We start from the raw sequence: 20,178 nt of genomic DNA on the forward strand, positions 1-20,178 counted from the left end.
CCGCCCCCCACCCCCGGGCCTGGCACTAGGCGACAAGGACTCCCAGAGCGGGGGCACTCGGCTTCTCCCACGGAGCAGGGCGAGCTGGAGGCCTCTGGGGCCGCTCCTCCACCCGCCCTGGAGAGGAGCTTCGGAGACCGACTACACCCTGCCCCCTCTGCACACGCACCCCAGCCCCCAGGACGGATGGCCGCTGGCCTCTGCTGAGGCTCCTCCCACCTGTCAGTCATAGCTCTTCGGAGCCGGGAGGGATCAGCGCCCGTTCCAGTTACAGAAGCGGAGACGCAGGCCCAGGGACGGCAAGGGGCTGGTCCGGGCCACGCAGCGCCAGGGCCAGAGAGGGGAAGGGGCTTAGTGGATGTGAGAAAATGAAAACTGTCCCCTCGAGATCTGGACGCCCCAGGCGTCCCCACCCCGCCGTCCAGCGGCGGGTGAGGAGATCGAGATCCGGCTGGGAGGGTTGCCGGGGCCGGGCGGGGTGGGCCCGTGCGGACGGCGCCCACACGTCTCCCCTGATCGCTCGCCGTGCGCGTGTCCGTCCAGAGTGTAACTGCAACCAGATCGGCTCCGTGCACGACCGGTGCAACGAGACCGGCTTCTGCGAGTGCCGCGAGGGCGCGGCGGGGCCCAAGTGCGACGACTGCCTCCCCACGCACTACTGGCGCCAGGGCTGCTACCGTGAGTGCGCGCCGCCCCCCTGCGCGGGGCCGCGTGCTGTGGGGCCCGGGGCGGGGCCTCGAGGCCGCGCAGGTCGGGTCCGGGTCAGCGGGTGGGTCCCAGGGGCGGGACCTGGCGCTTCCGGGGCGGGGCCCGGTAGGTGGGCGGGGCCTGGTGTTGCCCAAGGCAGGGTCCGGGTGGTGGGCGGGGCCTGATGCAAGCCGGTGTAGAGTCGGTAGCGGAAAGGGGCTTGGAGGCCAAAGGGGAGCCGGGGCTTGGCTGCAGTTGGCTGGAGGCGGGCGGATTTGCGGGGAGGGAGGGAGGGAGGCAGTCCGAGGAAGTGAGGGGCTGGCGGAGACCCGACGTTAGCCAGGGGAAGAGGGTGGAAGGGCGCCCCAGGCACGTGGAGCAGCGCGTGCTAATAAGCTGTGGACGGGAGAGCAGGTGCGTCTGAAGAACCGCACCAAGGCCAGTGCCGGGGCCGGGGCGGGGAGAGCCGGGCAGCGGCGGGAGGGAGGCAAGGGCTCGGTCTCGCGCGGCCCTTGGTACCATCCCCGCCGGGACGCTTTGCACCAAGTGCGCCCTGAGTCTCCAACACCCCCTGGTCCAGGCCGCGCCCCCAGTGTCGCACGTCCCAGGGGCTGAAGCTCCAGCGCGGGGCGCGGGGAGGGAGGGCTGGACCGGGCCGCCACCCGAGTTAACCGCCCCTCCGCCCCGCAGCCAACGTGTGCGACGACGACCAGCTGCTGTGCCAGAACGGCGGCACCTGCGTGCAGAACCAGCGCTGCGCCTGCCCGCGCGGCTACACCGGCGTGCGCTGCGAGCAGCCCCGCTGCGACCCCGCGGCCGCCGACGGCGGCCTGGACTGCGACCGCGCGCCCGGGGCCGCCCCGTGCCCCACCACGCTGCTCGGCTGCCTGCTGCTGCTGCGGCTGGCCACCTGCCTGGACTGCTGAGACCCGCGGAGGACCCCCGGCCGGGGGGCGGGGCGGTCCGTGCGCCCCGCCGCGCCCTGCGCCCCCCACCCGGAGAGCCGGGAGCCCGGGGGCCGGCGTCGGAGGCCCGGCGGCCAGAAGGGTGCGGCCCGAGCTGCTCCCAGGTGCTACTCAGCAGAGTCCTCCCGCCCCGTCCCCCCCGAAGTGGCACCTGCCCCCCGCCCCGGCGCTGCAGCAGGGGATGCTGTGTGGTCGGTCGCGGCCCCAGCGGCCCGCGATTTCGGTCTTAGCTTTTCTTTTATATTACCCACCTACCCTTTCCTTTTTTTTTTTTTTTTTTTTTTTTGCGGGCGGTGAGACAGGGGGGTGGGAGAAGCGCTGCTTATCCCAACAGCCCCAGCTCCTGCCTCCTGCCTCCCTCTCCCCGCCCCACCCCACACACGACTGTTGCAGACACCCCCTGCGCCTGTCCCTGGCTCACCATCAGCCAGCGGACCCGAAAATCCAGTTGCAGACACCTCTAGTCGCTGACCTGATTCTCTTTTCTATTCTTTGTTTTCCCTTACAACCCACCAGACCCCAGGCCTTTCCAGAGGCCTGGTGACCAAGGAGCTCGCTGTCTGGGGGAAGGGAGTTAGGAAGGAGGGTTGGGAGGGCTGGAAACTTCCTTTTGTAGAGAACTATTTTTGTTTGTATTAACCGCCCCTATAAGGAGGGACAAGAGCGGGTACGCTGGACCCCACGGGGGTGGTTGATGGTGTATAATCTGACAGTAAAGAATCTGCTCACTGCTGCCTCCAGGGCCTGTTTTCTTTCTGTTCTTTTTTACCCAGCAAGTGGGAGTTAAAGGGGAGCCCACAAAATAGCCCTAAAGAAGCAATTTCACGCTCAAGGCCGTCCCTTCCCCAGGCCCTTCTGTGAACGACAAGCAGGCGTAGCCGCCGGAGCTCTCTCACCATGTGGCCAGGCCTGGCCCCGCGGAGACCTACAATGTTCCCCAAAATTGGGAGGTTATCTCCCTCCTTCCCCCCCCCCCCAGAAAAACTCCAGAGCTTATTGGCACTTTGCCTTGGTTGTCCTCAAATTTAAAAGCATGTGGTGGACACTGATACCCTTGCTGAAAAGTGCAAGGCAAGCGACTGGCAGAGCCATCTAACAGGGCTCGACTCTGATGCTCCTGTTTCTAAATCAGGATGGGGGGGTCCTATCAGGCCTGCTGGACCCCAGCCTCAGGCCCAGTGTCTGCTGCTGCCACCGCCTTCCAGAGCCCCCTGATGGTCACATGCCAGGGTGGGCACAGGCTGGTGGAGGCGGCAACGCAAAGACCCACAGCCGACCCCCCTCTCCTCTCTCCTTCCTCTTTCCCTCCAGAGCATCAGGAAGGCGATGGCCGAGGGGACCAGGGGCAGTGTGGGAATTGTGAAAGGGAGCTCCAAAGAAAGGGGTGCATCAGCCTAGCCCTGTGCTTCTGGGGTGCCCGTGGGTCTCTCTGGCCCTTGGGAGTTGGATTTCCCTGCTGTCTCTCAAGAAGATCCAGATTTCCCTGCCCACCTGCTTACTTCCCAGCAGCCCCGGAAGATTCCCAGCCCACGGTCAGGTTCTGGTCCCTTGTTGCTCCTACAGCCGTCCCCTCCCCCGCCCCCCGCCCCCCGCTCCCCACCCCCTGAAATTACCCTCTGGCTGCAGCCGCTCTTTCCAGGCTGGGAAGTTTAAACCTGCGTTCCTCCTGCAAGTCCCCAAAGCAAGGCTCAGTTTAACAAAAGTTGAGGATGACAAGAGATTACAACATGGCTACAGGTGGATATAAAATATGCTTAGAGCCTCTCGGGGTCAAACACTGACCCTCCTGGCCTCCAGATCTCCCTCTGCTCCTAACCCCAAGAAAGTGCCTTCTTTCAGCTCCGCCCCTGCCCCCGCCCCGTGGCCTCAGTGGCTAAAAGAAAACATCCCTGGGGTCCTCGTGGAAGGGAGGGGCCATGTGACACAGCTCTGGCCAATGGGCTATAAGCAGGAGTGATGGGCGGGTCCCCCAGAAAGCTCCGTAGAAGCCTCTCCTCCCCTCACTCCCCACCCAGCCTCAGCTGGCCAAGTTTGGGGCCCCGGCGTTTCTCTTCCCCCCTCTCCCCATGCTCTGGCGGCATGGGGTCGGGGAGCCACCCCCTCAGGATGGTGGAGCCGAGAGGGTGGAATTTGGTTTTCTGAGGACCTAGCAGAGCAGGGGACGCCAGCCCTAGTTGCTGACCTCCACACTTCTTAATGTGTGAGAAAAAATAAACGTTTATGTGATTAAAACACTGGTCTTTGGGTTTTCTGTTACATGCAGACTTACCAATTCCTAAGTTATTGGCCCTTCGCACCCAGCAGCTTGGTCTCTGGGTCCACTGATGCAGAGACACTAAAACGTTACCCCTGCTTAGCCACAGCCTCTGTGTCATAACACTGCCCACAACGAAGACAACAGATGGCAGTGGCTTTAGGCCCAGGAGTTCAGGCCTGTCAAGCCGCCTCTTTCCAGAACAGGACCTGCCTCCGCCTTCAAAGGCGCACAGGGCAGGCTGACCAAAATCCACCTGTAGATAAAACACCAACTGCAGGCTGCAATTTGTAAGCATGGTCGCCTTCCTCCTAATCATCATGATATTAACATATAAAGGAACCATGATCATTCACCCCCAAATACACACACTCTCACCACACACACACACACGCACACGCACACGCACACACGCACACACACACACACACACACACAGTCTTAGGTCTGGGTCCCTTATTAGCAGAGCTTGAGACGGGTTCAGTGCGTGGATTTGCGGAGGGTGTGCTATCAAGACATGTGAAAGGGAGTGAGAGAATTAGGATGGGGCGGGGAAGCCCAGTGAGGACACCCAGCTTCAGCCTGGTCCACCTACCGGGGCTCTGGGCATCAATCACGTCTTGAGGCAAGGGGGCATCTCATGCCGTTGGCTTCATGCTGGATTTGGGGGCACCCCCAGTACAGAAGATGGGCGGCTATGAGCTGTAACAGGCATCACAGCAGTGGAGGGGGGTTCCGATAGACGGGCTCTGGGTCGGGCACCAGCAGCTTCCACTGAACATACACGCACACATACCCCTTGGTGTCACCCTGGGTGTGTCCCTGGAAGGCCCTGAGGGGTCTGGGAGGAGGGGTCCTCAGTGGGCAGCACCCTGTCCTCCCTGACCTCTCTTGCCAGACCAGCAGCGCTATGTCAGCTTCCCTGGGACTAGTCTCTGTGCAAGCAAGGGCCGGGGAGGTGGAGTGCATTGTAAATCAGAGCGGCAGCCCAGGTCCCCGAGGACTCGGCTCGGGCCCTGACCTCAGCCGGAGGAGGGAGGGAAAGCTGCCAGTGGCCATTTGGAAAACTCTGACATCTTTCAGGCAGTGGGGAAAAGGAGAAAACAAGGTTGGCAGAGCCCAGAGTCACAGCCCGGCCTCTTTTCAATGGTGCGCCCTGGTCCCAGACCTCATGTTTTGACATCTGGTTCTGAGAGGTAAAGAGGAGAAAGCTCCCCTTTCACAGCATGAACGGTAACACAGTAACAGCCACTGTCGCAGGCATGGTGCATGCATGATTACGCTTAACCTTCACCTTCGCCCTAGGACAGGTTTCTCACCCTCAGTGCCACTGACATTTGGGGCTGGATAATTCTTTCGGGGTGGGGTGGGGAGTGGCTGTCCTATGTGTGGTAGGACGTGTAGCAGCACCCCTGGCCTCGAGCCTCTAGGTGCCGGTAGCCCTCCCTCCGGGCACTGCAAAGTGGGGGCAAAATTGCCCCAGGCTGAGAATGCTCTCAGCGGAAGGGATTGTCTACCCAGTTAACAGAGAGGGAAGTCGAGGCTCAGAGATGGGAGGTAACTTGCCTGAAGTCACGCTTGCTAAGAAGCAGGGGCAGGAGGTGACTCAGGACAGCGTGAGTGTGAACCCAGGCCTTGCAGCCTCGGCAGCCCAGGCAAGAGGGTGTCCACCCGCTGGGGCCTGCAGCTCCTGCCCGCACCCCTCCTCCGCCCCTGCAGCGGCTCCAGGGCAGAGCGAGGGGCCCTGGGGAGCCGGGCGTCATCCGAATGGCTTTGCTGTCAGGGGAGATGCCTCGCCCCCTGCCCTCACCTGCCCCCTCTAAATAAGCAGGCCTGCTGCGTCGGCGTTTTTACAGTTATGAGGCATTTATGGGCACCTGGGGAGCAGCTGTCGGCGTCTCCCCACAGGCCTGGGCAGGGGGCTCCCACCATGCCCGCACCCCTGCCCTGGCCCTGCTCCTCCAGCTGCGCCAGTCTCCCCGAGTCCCCGAGAGATCCCTGCACATCTCAGGCCAGGGTAAAAGCCTGAGGTTAAGGGTAAAAGCCCAGGGAAGAAAAAGCTTTACTTGTTTTTATTTTCCCCTTTATAAAACACAAATCATGACTGCAGGGGAGTTAGAAAAAAAACAGAAATGCAAAATAATAATAATTTTTAACTTAAGATCACCCACAGTCCTCCGTCCAAAGCTAATAACTGTTAATATTTTCTGAAGTACATTTCCAGTGCTTTTCCAGAAAACAAACCTATATACAGAGAGTTTGCCCAGCATTTGTTAAGAGCGTGCTAAGCATTGTGCTGAGGTTGAATATATCTTCTTTCAAGGATCCCCGAGATGAAGCTGAGAAGTGAGCTCTGGTAATAGAGCCATTTTACAGCTGAGAACACTGAGGCTCTAAAAGTGTCCTGGTCGGAGATCTTGGGCACAGCACCAAAAGACAACTCTGGGTGATTAAAGCAGAAAAGAGTATTTGAAAGATCATAGGACCCACAGACACATGCCAGATGCACGGGGTGAGGGGTGGTGGTGCCGTGAAGCCAGGAGCGCCACCCAGTATCCTGGCCAGAGAGGCATCGCTGCTGTCCCTGTGAGGCTGCCATTGGCACCACCCTGGCCCAGGCCTTCCTCCTGCTGGCGTCCCCGGCAGGCCACACACAGTGTGCCCACACCCTTCTGTCCAGCTTTTCCCACTCCCTCAAGGGAGGTGGGCTGTCTTTCCCCATCCAGAGGAGGTGCACAAAGAAACAATGACTATCCAGCACAGAGAGGGTGGGCAAGTTGCCCAGGGTCACACAGCCAGGAAGAGGCTGAGTCCAGGTTGCAAGTGCAGTCTCTCTGGTGCAGAAGCCCAAGCTTATAACACTGAGCCGCAAAGCTGCCACCTTTTCCTTCTATTTTATTTATGTTAGCAATGATAGCCTCATCTTATACACACCCTTCTTTAGCCTGCTTTACAAACTTTAGCAATACATCCTGACTATCAAAGGAGATCGTTTAATTTTAAAAGGACATGAAAAACTTCACCCTTTTCCTTTTTGCCCCCACCAGTGGCCCTCTTCCCCGCCCACTGCCCCACCCATGCACCTCTCCCACGTGACAGGGTCTGGCCAGGCCCCCAGGACCCCTGTGGCCGGGCTCCCAGAGGCACAGAAGACCTTTCAGTCCAGCAAGGGGGTGCTGAGGCTGGAGGCCAGGTGGGTGAACCGGCGGCTGCCGTGTTACAGATGGCTTCCGGCCAGAGGACGCCTACTTTACTGACCGAGCAAGTGGTCCTGGGGACCCGGCCAGGAGCGGCTTGAATGGGTCCCAGAGTCCCGGGAGCTCCCGGAGCTGTGCCCTGCAGCTGACACTAAAGGCACTGGGGCCTGTCCTGCGCTGTACAGCTCACAGCTGACCCAGTGCCCACATTTCTCCCCTCGAGCAGCATGGGGGGGGGGCGGTTAGCGGGGTGGGGGGTAGCGAGTTTCTCGGCCAGGAGCGGCTTGAATGGGTCCCAGAGTCCCGGGAGCTCCCGGAGCTGTGCCCTGCAGCTGACACTAAAGGCACTGGGGCCTGTCCTGCGCTGTACAGCTCACAGCTGACCCAGTGCCCACATTTCTCCCCTCGAGCAGCATGGGGGGGGGGGCGGTTAGCGGGGTGGGGGGTAGCGAGTTTCTAAAGGCAGAAGGGATGGCATTGAGGGGCTCTCAATCCCACCACCTGGGTTCGAAGCTGTTCTCCACCACCTGGATGACCTTGGGCAAGTTACTCCATCTCTCTGTGCCTCAGTCTCCTTATCTGTGAAATGGGGTTGTGAAAACCAGCACCTACATCATGGGGCTATCGTGAGGATTAAAGAAGTTAATACGTGCAGTGCTGCCCCAAAGCAAGTGACCAGTGTCAGCCGTTGTTATCCATTTCCTCCCCGCGACCAAACCCTGCCAAGGGGGGCCCGTATCGCTCGGTCTCTCCTTCCTTCCTTCCTTCCTTCCTTCCCTCCCTCCTTCCCTGCCTCACCCAGCACATACCCTAGACCTCCACGTGCTGGGTCCCAGGGCACAAGGAGCCAGGCAGACACTGCTTGCCTCCCCTGATGCCCAACACCAGCCCTGGCACAGTGAGCGCCTTCCCCTCCCTAGGCGTCACAGCCCCTCCTCATCCTCCACCGGGAGGAAGAGATTAGGGAGGGGATCACATTCTGGGCATCTTCACTCCCATCACCCTCACCGAGACATAGGAGGCAGGCCTTGGGGAGGCCCTGATCTGCTGGGCCAGCGGCGACCCTGCTCCTCCCAGGACTTCAGCTCTGGAAAGAGCTTCCAGCAGAGGAGCCAATACTGGTGGTCTGTGAAGGGTGGAAACCTGGAGCCCAGATCTTGGTTTCTAAACATGCTCCGCCCCTAAGAGGAACCAGCGTTCCTCGGAGTGAAGTCCGATTCCACGGGTGGACAGAGACAGTCTGGGTGAGCCCGGGACGCCTCGTATCACAAGGTCAGGAGGTGCCCAGCTGGTGGGTTCAATCACAACCCAGCTGCAGGCGCGCCTGGCACTGTGGGGCCCTCGGGTCCGCAGGGCCAGGGCCAGAGGGCCCAGGTGGGTGTCCTGGGCACGGCGTCCAAGCGGGATGGACCCTTCATAGGGAAGGTGGCTCGAGGTCTCCTCCCAGCGCAGCTGTCCCTCTAGCCATTCATTCAATAGCCCCTTTCCTAAGCCCCCACCATGTCCCCTGGCTCTGGGGGTACAGGATGGGAAGGCCAGGAGGCCGTGTGAGGGCAGGGGGCCCTCCATGAGGAAGAGGAGGTTACACTGAGCCCCAGAGATGGTGGGCAGCCGTGGAAGGCTCGTGGCGATCCCACACTGCTGGACATTCCACGGCCCACCTCGGAAACCAGAGCGTCACAGGACATGACGAAGGTTTGTTAACACGGCTTTTTCCACAGACTCTGGGGCAACACCTTTTCAAAAAGAGAAAACGATGGGAATTCCCTGGCGGTCCAGTGGTTAGGATTCCGTGCCTCCACTGCTGGGGGCCGGGGTTCAATCTCTGGTCAGGGAACTAAGATCCCACAAGCTGCGCGGTGGCCAGAAAACCACACACACAAAAAAACAAACAAAAAGAGAAAATGACTGAAGAACTGGTGTGTCTTCTTTAAAATAAAGTTATTGTAAAAGTAGCTCATGCACAGTGTACAACAAATGGAAAAATGAAAAAATGTATGCAGAATATAATATTTACATTTACCCCCTAGAATAGGCGGAACACAGAGGATTTTCAGGGCACTGAAAATACTCTGTATGATACTCATGGTGGGTACAAGTCATTGCACGTTTGTCAAAAGCCATGGAATGTACAGCCCCAAGAGTGAGCCCTCATGTAAGCTGTGGGCTCTGGGTGATCGTGACGTGTCGGTGTAGCTTCATCGATTGTAACAAATGTACCATCTGGTGGGGGTGTTGCTGGGGGGACGTGGGGTGTATGGGAAATTTCTGTACCTTCTGCTCCATATTGCTACACACCTAAAACTGCTCTAAAAAAATAGTCTACAAAAAAAAAAAACTACCTAACCTCTATCAGCATTTTGGTGAATGTCCTTTTTCCTATAGAAACATCTATTTTGTGTTTGCCTGTCTATATACAGACACATATACGAACATACGCACACACATACACACATATATACACGTATATAAAACAAAACTATAACCCCCACCTAACCATAACATTGTGGACATTTTCCAGCTACCGGGATCTATTTACATCTGGCGCTGTCACTGCCCCAGAGAGGTGGATGTAAGTCCCACGTCGCTAGGACCACAGGATGTGTCTCTAGGCCCCATAACTACCTGAGAGTAGATTGCTAGGTAAGGGGTATTCCAATCAAGGCATTTATGTTGCAAAGAATGGAACCCACAAAGTCTGGCTCCTGTGATCAAGGGGGTTACTGGTGGGATAAGGGGATTATGATGCAAAGGGCAGGGCTCCAATCAGGCCCCACCTGGCATGCTGTCCTCATGGCTTGCTTCCTGGGGAAGGGAGCACCTGACCGTGCGGTCGTCTGGAGCTCTGATGTCACAGCCTCAAGCCCAGAAGCATCCACGTCCAGGTGCTCTGGAGTGCCTTCCTGCCCTGTGTCCCTACGTGACAAAGGTCTGAGCACTGCCTGGGAAAACTCTTCTACGTGGGTACCAGAGGAATGCGACAGGAAAAGCAGTAACAACCCCAAAGTCCATCAGAGTAGAACGGGCAGACTGGGGCCTGTTCCTAAAATGGAATACTACCCTCCACCCCAAAAGAGTGGATAACGGCTAGTCTCAGAAATGTAAGGATGAGGGGGAGAAAAGTCAGCCCCAGAATACCCACTGTATATAACACATAAACTTCAAAATTAAGTAAATTTAACTTGGGGGTGTGCAGTGAAACTTTTACAAACTACAGAATTCAGAATTCGGGTTACAACTAGGTGGAAGGGGATGGTGGGGTGGAGCGTCCGGAAGAAACATGGAGTGACCTTTCCAGGCGTCAGCAGTGCCATTTCTTATGATGGGGTGGGGGGCACACGGGTGTCTATTTTATTATGACTTTCCTTTTACGTCGGTCTTATATACACTCTGATGTATATGATTTATTTCACAAAAGTTTTAAGAGCCAGGTCTGTGCCAATCAGTGGTTTGAGAATCACTGTGGACATACACTGTCCCCAGGTCACCTATTTTTTAACTTGCTTGGGATGCCAACCTTAATTCATGCAGGAAGATAAAAACTTCCCTTACTGGCTGCTTTCTAACTTTGTGAAGACTGAAAATTAAACCTGAGATGATGTAGTAAATTAAAACGATAGTGATGCTTTTACATCAAATTATATGTGTTACTTAAAGGGTATTTGATGGCTCAAGTGTTTTTAACATTTAAGAGAATTTGGCATATTCACGTGAGATTAGTTTTGTTATTTCAATTAGAAACCTACTAAATAACTCAGTTTAGGATTAAATGGGAAAAGTTTAAGAACATTGTATTAAATGGTATTGTTTTATTATTATTTTTTGATATGAGGAAAAGAAACCTCAGGTTTTGTTTTTTATATTTTGAATTTTATTTTTTTATACAGCAGGTTATTAGTTATCCATTTTATACATATAAGTGTATGTATGTAAATGGTATTTTTTAAAAGAACTGGAGACTCACCGTGTTTATGAGTTTATCAGATTCACTAGATCAGTTTAAATACTAGAAGAGGTGGCAATTAAAGGGCTTAAAAAGAAAATTAGGGAACAGTTCTCAGAGCCTTCTGAGATGCTCTTCCTGGGTTATAATCCTCAAATTTGGCTCAAATAAAATTTTCCAATTTTTTCTTTAAAAAAGCTTAATTAAAAAAAATAAAAATAGATTTAATTTATAAATGCACTTTAAAAAGAAGAGTGATGCCCTTATGCCTTCCTTTTTATAGCAGTAGACTATAAGAAAGATCAGAATTAACTATTTCAGGTACTTGCAATGACCAGGGGGGTATTTGGTAAAGGAAGCAGCAGCAATGTTTTGCAGTTTTCTGGAGGACCAGGAAAAGAGGCCCCTACGAGCGGGGACTGTGGGAAAAGCCTCATAGAAAACCCATCCCTCTGAGCGGAGGAACCAAGATAAGATGTCCCTGTGACCTGAATGGTGGCAGCGTGGTTTTTGTTTTGTGTTTTTTTAAAATTTTACAGGAGTATAGTTGATTTAAAATGTTGTGTTAGTTTCTGCTGTACAGCAAAACAAATCAGGTATACATACACATATATCCATTCTTTTTTAGATTCTTCTCCCATATAGGCCGTTACAGACTAATGAGGAGTTCCCTGTGCTATACAGTAGGTCCTTATTAGTTATCTATTTTATACATAGTAGTGTGTACATGTCAATCCCAACCTCCCAATTTATCCCTCCCCCTCTCCTTTCCCCGCCAGTAACCATAAGTTTGTTTTCTACATCTGTGACTCTATTTCTGTTTTGTAAATAAGTTCATTTGTACCACTTCTTTAGAGTCCACATATAAGCGACATCATATGTTATTTGTCTCTGACCTACTTCACTCAGTTTGATCATCTCTAAGTCCATGCATGTTGCTGCAAATGGCATTATTTCGTCCTTTTTTATGGCCGAGCAATGTTGCACTGTATATATACGTGCCACATCTTCTTTATCCATTCCTCTGGGGATGGACATCTAGGTTGCTTCCATGTCTTGGCTATCGTGAATAGCGCTGCAATGAACATTGGGGTGCACGTATCTTTTTGAATTATGGTTTTCTCTGGATATACTCCCAGACCTCCTTCCCCAGCCCCGCTCTGCAGCCCTTGGGAATCTCCTTCTGAACAAAGGCAGAGATGGCCAGATGGCTTTTGGTGGTGGGCCTCGCCCCACTCAGGGCCCCTGCGGGGGGGGACCATTACTGCAGAGGGCAGACGTGACCCCGATGGGCCCCAAGGCTGCTCCCCTTTCCTCCTGAACCCTTAGGAGCCAGGCCGCAAGGCTGGCCACTCAACGGAAACACCTGAGAGTGAGTTTAAGCTTAAGTTTAAAAAAGAAAACGGTGACAAGTACTTGCCCCCAGACCCATGAAATCAGGAATTCTAGAGTAGGGCCCGGGAGTGGGAATTTTTCAGAAGTTCCCCCAGGTGACTCCAAAGTGCACCTCCCAGGCTGAAATCTACTAACAATTCGATTTGCAGCAATGCTGCTTAGACCAAAGGCAACAGGGTCCACCAGCAGGGCTGGGCCCAAGCTCCAACGAAGAGAGCACAAAGGCAGCTCCTGTGGTTCCGAGCACTGTCTAACTGCAGACACCATTTACGCCATTTGACTTGGCAAATGCCTTCTGTACAGCAGGACGGGGTGACGATAACTCAGGTCCTTTAAGAGTTATGGAGGGATCCCATGTACAGAACCCGCCTTCACGGTGCTGCACGACATTGGAAATTCTATTTAAGCTGAAGCTAAATTTTAGTTTCCTCCCTGAATTATTTGTTCCTCAAAACAATAAATGGCGAAACCCAGGTGGTGGTGACAGCGCGTGTGTTGGTCAGGAGGGACTTTAAAAATCACTGCTACAGCTGCCGCAGTAACCAATCCCACAAATAAAACGGCCATCGCAGAGCGCTCACCTCTCACCAGGTCACTTGGCAAGCTCATCTCGGCCCAGAACACATGCGTCTCTTTACCCTCGTGGGTGGTTGGTGCCTCCACCCGGAATGAGCGGGAGGCCCAGTGAAGCTGGCGGTGCCCAAGTCCTGGCGGAGCACAGCACATCTGACTGCGCCCCCGAAGCCACTGCTTTTATAAAACGAGTTGTGCTTTTGTAACCATCAGTGGTGACCCCCAACTTGGCCATCTATTCCCTGCGCCCTCGTCAGTGCCCTGGGAGCTCCTTTCGTGGGTCACTGTTCATCCGTCCCTCCTCTCTCACCCGCTCCCCAATCTTTGCCTGGAGGTGAGCGTGCGTTTCTAGACCAAACGTCAACCTGTAACTGACACCACAACTAGCCACGGTGCACCCTGCAACCTTACGGGTAAGATTCCAAGAAGAGGTGAGAAGCAAGGAGAGCTGGGGGTGCGGACTGGATGAGAAACCTGAATAAAACAAATCCCCACCAGATAATTTCGGCATAAAATAAATCTAATGGCAGACTAAATGGAATATCTGGGAAGTACCTTGAACCTTCATTCAAAAACACATAACTCCTAACCCACGTCAGTTTTCTTGTTTCCACTTTTAATTCTGCCATTTTCTCTTAATATTCAGGTTTTAACGAAGACAACAGTGCTATTGCTTGCCAAATCCCAGCTAGGAATTCAGAGCATAGAAAGAATCAAAACAACAGCAAAAAAATTATCCATCTGCACAACTAACTTTAGAAAATAGTTTAGTACAATTATTATAAAACTCATTTACAGGAGGTTATTCACATGTACTTGTCAAATTTGCTCCTGATAATGCATGAAAACACAGAACTAAATAAACGGTGCACAGTAAATCCAAGGCAAATTATATACAAAGAAGCAAAACAAATTTTTAAGTAGACTATATTCATGTTGAAAGAACTGAGATTGAAAGCAGACAAGGCCACCTTCTTATAACGCCATGGCAAGCATGAAACTAACGGCCGTTATTTTTCACCCGCAATGAGGTTAACCACCAACCAACACCACTGCTGTGACGGCCACATCAAGAAAGGCCACGCCGCACGTATGAGATGCTTAATGCAAATACAGGCACCAACTGGAACCACAAATCGACTCCAATGCAATGTCAGGTATGACTGCTTCCCGCTGGGAGAGGCTGTCAGGACACAGGCGTGCTCATTACAAGGGATGATGCACTACTTCTCGCGTTACCAGCCTAGGTGGAAGGTGAACCCAAAGTGAACACAACGCGTGAGACCAGGCACCAAACATAACTGGAAATAACACGGTTTGGGTGGGGCAGCAGAGTACGTGCGGTGGGGGGCACTTTACTTCCTTCACGTGGCGTGTGGGCGGAGTGGCAGCAGCTCCTGACCCCAGCGTTTCCCAGCACGCCTCTTCTGTAAGCTTTCAGGTTTTAGATTCTCGAAATTGTCACTACAAGTGTCTGCTAAATGAAGCATTTTACCAAGATAGCAGGAAAGTAAACTTAAAGAAACAATGAGCTTTCTTGCAAAAGGCCAGGCAGGAAGCTTACGAAGTCCCTGACCCAGAGTGGGGCTCAGCCCGCCTCCATGAACAGGGAGCAGGGGTCGACTGTGGGGACAGAGCACGTGCTCCCTGAGTGACAGCAGTGTTCAATCCCATCAGCAGAGGTCTGGACACCAGAGGGAGGGACAAGGGTAACAATGAAGTAGCATGTTTAAACCTTTGGCAACCAAACATTTTTTTTAAAGCTCTTAATAACCTGCTTCAGTAGAATTCCTGATGAACACAGAGCCCTTTTTGCTTAAAAAGCAGATGCCCGAAAAAGTTTCAAATGGTGCACATTCATCTTCAGGAATGCGTGCTCTCTCCCCCAGATTAGCTAGGGCTGCACAGCATTCACTACAAACCGCTAGTTCAAACAATGGTCAACTGTCACTAACAGATTCTCAGTCTGTGATACCTCAACACCAGTGTGTGTGCACTTGGAAAACTGGACTTTGAAATTAGGCAGCCCTGCCCTCATCCAAGTCTCTCAAATCTCCACCCACCGTGGCCACTTCCTTTCACAGAAGCACAACCCCTCTAACCAGATCTTCCACTACAGCGGTGTATCTGCATCACTTACGATGGTTTCCAAAGATCATAGGAAATTTGTCAACTCTCTTCCTGTTCTCAACTCCCAAGTATTTGCACTCCTCTCGCATCCTTCTCTTTTTAGAGGATGCTTCTCTCCTGCCTAAAATATCGTATCTGGTCTGCCCTACCTGGTTCCCAAGCTGCCTGGTGACCAGAATCCCTTGGGAAGATGCTAAACATCCAGCTTTTCATGAGTTGGATTCTCTTGGCGATCTACAGGCTTCCACAAGCCACCCCAGCACTGATCTAATACTTGGCAACCACTGGATTTGTAACCCACCAGCTGCAGGAAATTCACGATATGCTGGGGGCATCTGAATGACATTTCAAGAATTATCCTTTCATTTCACATTCTTCTATCTCACGAAGAATGAGAATTTTAGCCAGAGAACTATGTGCTCACTACCATAGGCGGATGAACTCGTCACAGAAATGTAACAGCCTGTGTGCCAAGGCGCCTCGTCTACAGAGGTGCATGAGCGGAACTGCACCTAACAGAGCTCTGCTTCCCAGGGTCTTGCCCAGGGCGCTCCAGTTGGTTTAACAGGACTAGAGGCAGCTGACCCAACGCACTGACTCGCTTCTCTCGGGCCCCCTGGGCTGTTAAAGACGTCTGTTTGCTACAACAATCTTTGAAGGGACCTGCCCTCCTCCCACCTTTTTTTTAAAAAAAATATAAGGTTTGTTCCTTTGAAAATGACTAACATTTTAAGCAGAGGAAAGAAAAGCTGTCTTCCAGATTAAATTTTGGAAGGATTCTGTTATTTGCTATACAAATATACATCCCAACTTTTACAGCATCCTCTCCAGTCTGACCTTTTCTACAGAAGAACAAGAGATCAACATTTTAAGTCTTCGACTTCGAGGACATTATTACTGACACACACATGCCTTCTGAAAGCTTTTGCAACTGACAAAAAGTACTGAAGACGACCAAGAGGCCCATGTGTTAGGATACATTTTCTGTTTTCCAACAGCACACAATCTCCTTTAAGGAAAAAAGTAATCTTATCTGGACAGTCCTACTAGCTGGTCACCTGAAGTTTGCAGTAATGCTTGTGGCTGACAGTCTCATTTGGCTCCACTACAAAACCTTCTTCTTCTTCAAGCTACTGTCCTCCTTCTCCAGCCCGCTCTCGCCCCAGCCCGAGCTCCTCTTTGGGTGGTGGCTCAGAGCGCCGCGCCTCTCCTGAGCGCCCTCAGTGAAGGCCCAGGTCTCCGACATGTGGCTGAGCGCTCCCCCTTCCTGGGCACATTTTCTCTTACTCGTGGCAGCAACGGTACCAGCAGCTGGGGCGTTGCGCTGTGCGTGAGGTCTGTGGTTGTTCACGGCAGCTCCCTGGGCGGGGGGCTGCTGCCCGATACTGGTCGGATCCTGGTGACTTCTGGGGGAGCCTGGCTCTCCCGAGGGAGGCGTTGCCCCGGGATCATGGGGGCTCGAGGGCTGCAGCTCACCGAGGCATTTCCCTTTGGCCTCACAGCCCAAGCCCATCCTCCTAAGCAGTCGTGGGTCCCGAAGCCAGTCCTGAATAGGTGGCCTTTCAGGGTCCTTTGCAGTAACAGTGACAGTGGCTTCTTTGGAGTCAGAGGGTGAGGGGTACAGGGAAGAAGCAAAAGACATCTTGGCAAATTCACTCTCTAGCTTGTTGCTGGGCACTCCGCCCTGGGGTCTGGACCCCTCTGGGGCGACAGCAGGAGGGTGAGTCAGACTTCTCTGCAGTACGGGCTTCAGTTTCAGAATCTTCATTGCATCGTGTCTATAGTTTTTGTCGCAAGTCTTAATAATGGCACCACGCTTCTGCGCGTCCTGAATCAGGTGATTCCAATGCTGGTTTTCCTTGAAACAAAGAGAAGGAAGAAAATTACATCCCAAAAGAAACACTCATATGCTTGGGGAGCAGAGGTTCCAGCTTTCACTTCTGAACAAATAGTAAGTATACTTTCGTGAACAGATTCTCAAGAATCCACTACTTGTTAGACAAGGCTGAAAGGAAAAATAAGGTGGAATACAGAATGATAAAGCCACGCTGCTAGAAAAGAACACTGGGCACCACGCCTAAGAAAAAACTTCCACCATTTTACCACTGTTGCTCAGGCCACCTGGTCAATTGGCTGTCATGCAAATCTGTACCAACTGCCGTAGCCTCATGTAGCTATTTAAACGTCAATTAAATAAAATTTACAATTCGTTTCCTCAGTTGCACCAGCCACACTTCAAGCGCTCAGCAGCCACACGTGACTAGGGTTAGTATCCTGGACGACACAGACACAGAAGGGCTCCGTCATCCCACCAAGTTCCTTTGACACTGCTGATCCTAGAGTCAGTCTTGCCTGCCTCCGGCCAAGGCTAACATTCTGGAAAAGGAAGGCTTGGTTTCAGAAAGCTCTAACTTTTGAGTGCATGCTGACTGTTCTAGAAAGAGGTCCATAGCTTTCATCAAATTCCCAAAGGCTTCCCAAACTCCAAAGGGCTAAACCATCTTAATCCGCTGAGATAACTATTCCAAAGATATTGTCCCACTTTTGTCTCTTTTCTAGACGAGCTTAAGTTATGAAAAGCACATCTTAAGGGAAAAACAAAACAAAACAAAAACCCAACTCACGCATCTCTCCTCTCTTCCTTTTCGAGTTTCCTTAGCAATAAATTGCTTCTTTACAACCATCAGAACTTGGGCCTCTTTAGACAGAAGAGAGAGTATGAGGGAGGAAAAAAGACGGAGACTGAAGGAAAGAGAAGAAAAGGATAGCTCCCCTCATGGGGTCTCCTGCACTATTCATGAAGGTGGGTAAGGGTATAGCAGTGAAGCTGCATACATAGTACTGACCTGCTGTGTGACCTTGGTCAAGTCACTTGACCTCTCTGAGCCTGTTTCCTCACTGTAAGTATGAATAGTATTTTATTTAAATGACTCTAAGATGCGCTTTGAAAAAAAATAAAATAAATAAAATGCGCTTTATTTTCACATTTTACCATTTCTGACTTTGGGGTGCCTCTTGGCCAGGCAGCAGTTTCCATGTATGTAATCCTGGAGGAATTCGTGGCTGGGCGACTACAACCTCTTGACTTTTAGTCAATAAACCAGTTTTAAAAAGAATGAGTCCTAGCTCTTGCCTGAAAAATCTTTCCACAGACATCTTCTGATAAGACAAGAAAGTACCAGCACTACAACTTGGAGAATGGAGATCAGAAGTTGGAAAAAACCCCAGGGACCACAGTGGGGCCCTCTCATGAGACACCTCTGACGGCACAGGGAACGGTTTGAGCGTGAGCAAGGGTACATGGGATGGTGAATGGGGACGACCAGAGTGTTAGGCTGAAAGTGAGATGCTTTCAGGGGTATCTTAGTCTATCTATTTTGCTGTATTTCCTATGTATGAACAAGAGTGGTATGACACTGGGTTGGCCAAAAAGTTCATTCAGATGTTACAGAAAAACCCAGATGAACCTTCTGGCCAACCCAATAAAAATCTGTCTAAAGTCTAAAAGAGTTCTTTCAGTAACTATAAAACAAAAATTCTAAGTGAAAATAAAGTGTCACAGTTCGATAGTAGAACATAAAATAATGATGCACATTATACATCTAATGGCTTCTTGGATTTGATAAACTATGGTGGCAATGAAGATCTCACAGAGTCTTTTAAAGTTAAGTCGTGTAAATCAAGTGCACGGTACAGTGACCGCATGCACCAGGAAGGTGCATGTAAGCAGTACCAGGCTCAGATCTCCCTGACTCAGGAGAGCTCTTGAGAGTCCTACCCTGTGGCTGGAACGCAGATGTAAAGCAGATGGCCTTGCTGCTATTTCTGCCAATTCTACTGCACCTAAACTTGCTGCTTAATCCAATCCCTAGATCACAAAAACAGTTCTGAGAAGGGGCTTTTAGTCTTGATTTCTCAGAGGAAACCAAGTGCCTTAATCACTGATTCCATCTCCATAAGGGAAACTGGGCTGAAGAACCAAAATAAAAAGAGGCTGCGGCGGGGGGAAGCCCAAGGACAAATACGTAAGTTGGATTGCAAAGTCCAAATGATAAACTGGAAGTTTTTCTTCTCTGTTCTGTCGGTCTCTTTTTGTCACACTGGCTTCCCAGAGTGAAGATAATAACGTCTATACCGCAGCTAGACGTCAGTGGTCTTCAAATCTGCGTGATGGTGACTCTGGGGCTCACAGAGACTTCCTCGGGGGGATGTGAGCACGTTTTCTGGGAATCTATTTCCAAACCTCAGCTTCCAAACCCCAGTTCCCTATGTCCTCCTGGGGCTTTTCTGCCCTTCCACTCCATCCTTCACAACCTCCACAACTCTCACCTGTCCCGAATCTGACCACAGGGCGCACGGCTAGGGGAGGTAAACACGCCTGGTGTCAAATAGAGGGGGTGGTAAACAGAGGAGTGTCCATGAAGGCTCCTGCAATCAGGGAATCTAAGAGACACAGCTCTATAAACATTTTACTCTTCGGGTTTGAACATTATCAAAATTCAACTGTGTGAAAATAATAACTGTTAATGCGTTACTCAACTGACAAGATATCGTTCGCTAATACTCAGATCCTTATGGTCACAGGAAAAATAATTTTTTAAAAAACTCTTTGAGGTAACTATAGATTCATAGGAAGTTACTAAAACAGTACAGAGGTTCCATGCACCCTTCACACAGTTTTCCCAAATAGTTATGAAAACCAATTCTTTAAACTTTCAAATTTACATGTAAATTTTTTGTGGCAGAAAAGCCTAATAGTCATATTAACAGAAAGGCTTTTAATTATAAAAATATATAAACTACCCCCACTGAATTTTATCCTAAACAGTATAAATGGCAATTCAATTTTTTTTTTTTTTTTGGCAATTCAATTTTAAAGAGCAGAAAGAATAACATTGCTCTCTATTCCACTGGATATATTTAAGAGTGGCATAATGGATTTATTTTTAATAGCTTTATTTTATTTTATTTATTTTTTTTTTTTTTGCGGTACGCGGGCCTCTCACTGTTGTGGCCTCTCTCATTGCGGAGCAC

General features: G+C 51.7%; 2 protein-coding genes across 3 annotated transcripts in view; one reads left to right on the plus strand and one right to left on the minus strand.

Moving 5' to 3' along the window:
* Positions 1-73: 73 nt before the first annotated feature.
* Positions 74-1,613, plus strand: LOC114487450 (netrin-G2-like). The gene is made up of 2 exons (XM_028497378.1): positions 74-678; positions 1,378-1,613. Exons 1-2 carry the CDS (start codon positions 369-371, stop codon positions 1,611-1,613), a joined length of 546 nt encoding a protein of 181 aa, XP_028353179.1. The 5' UTR covers positions 74-368.
* An 11,991-nt stretch (positions 1,614-13,604) lies between these two features.
* SETX (senataxin) overlaps positions 13,605-20,178 on the minus strand; it is a 68,584-nt gene continuing 62,010 nt past the window's right edge. The window contains exon 23 of one of the 2 annotated variants that reach the window (XM_028497718.2): positions 13,605-17,002. In XM_028497718.2, the coding sequence (XP_028353519.1) occupies positions 16,250-17,002 (753 nt within the window). In that variant the 3' untranslated portion in view covers positions 13,605-16,249. The remainder of the gene's footprint in view (positions 17,003-20,178) is intronic. The other variant, XM_028497716.2, reaches the window with a different exon arrangement.

Source organism: Physeter macrocephalus, chromosome 13 (genome assembly GCF_002837175.3).
Source record: "Physeter macrocephalus isolate SW-GA chromosome 13, ASM283717v5, whole genome shotgun sequence".
Classification (NCBI taxonomy): domain Eukaryota; kingdom Metazoa; phylum Chordata; class Mammalia; order Artiodactyla; family Physeteridae; genus Physeter; species Physeter macrocephalus.

Coding starts and splice junctions, on each gene's coding strand:
- LOC114487450 (XM_028497378.1), top strand. CDS start 369: ATGAAAACTGTCCCCTCGAGATCTGGACGCCCCAGGCGTCCCCACCCC. Junction 679..1,377: donor CTGGCGCCAGGGCTGCTACC/GTGAGTGCGCGC, acceptor TCCGCCCCGCAG/CCAACGTGTGCGACGACGAC.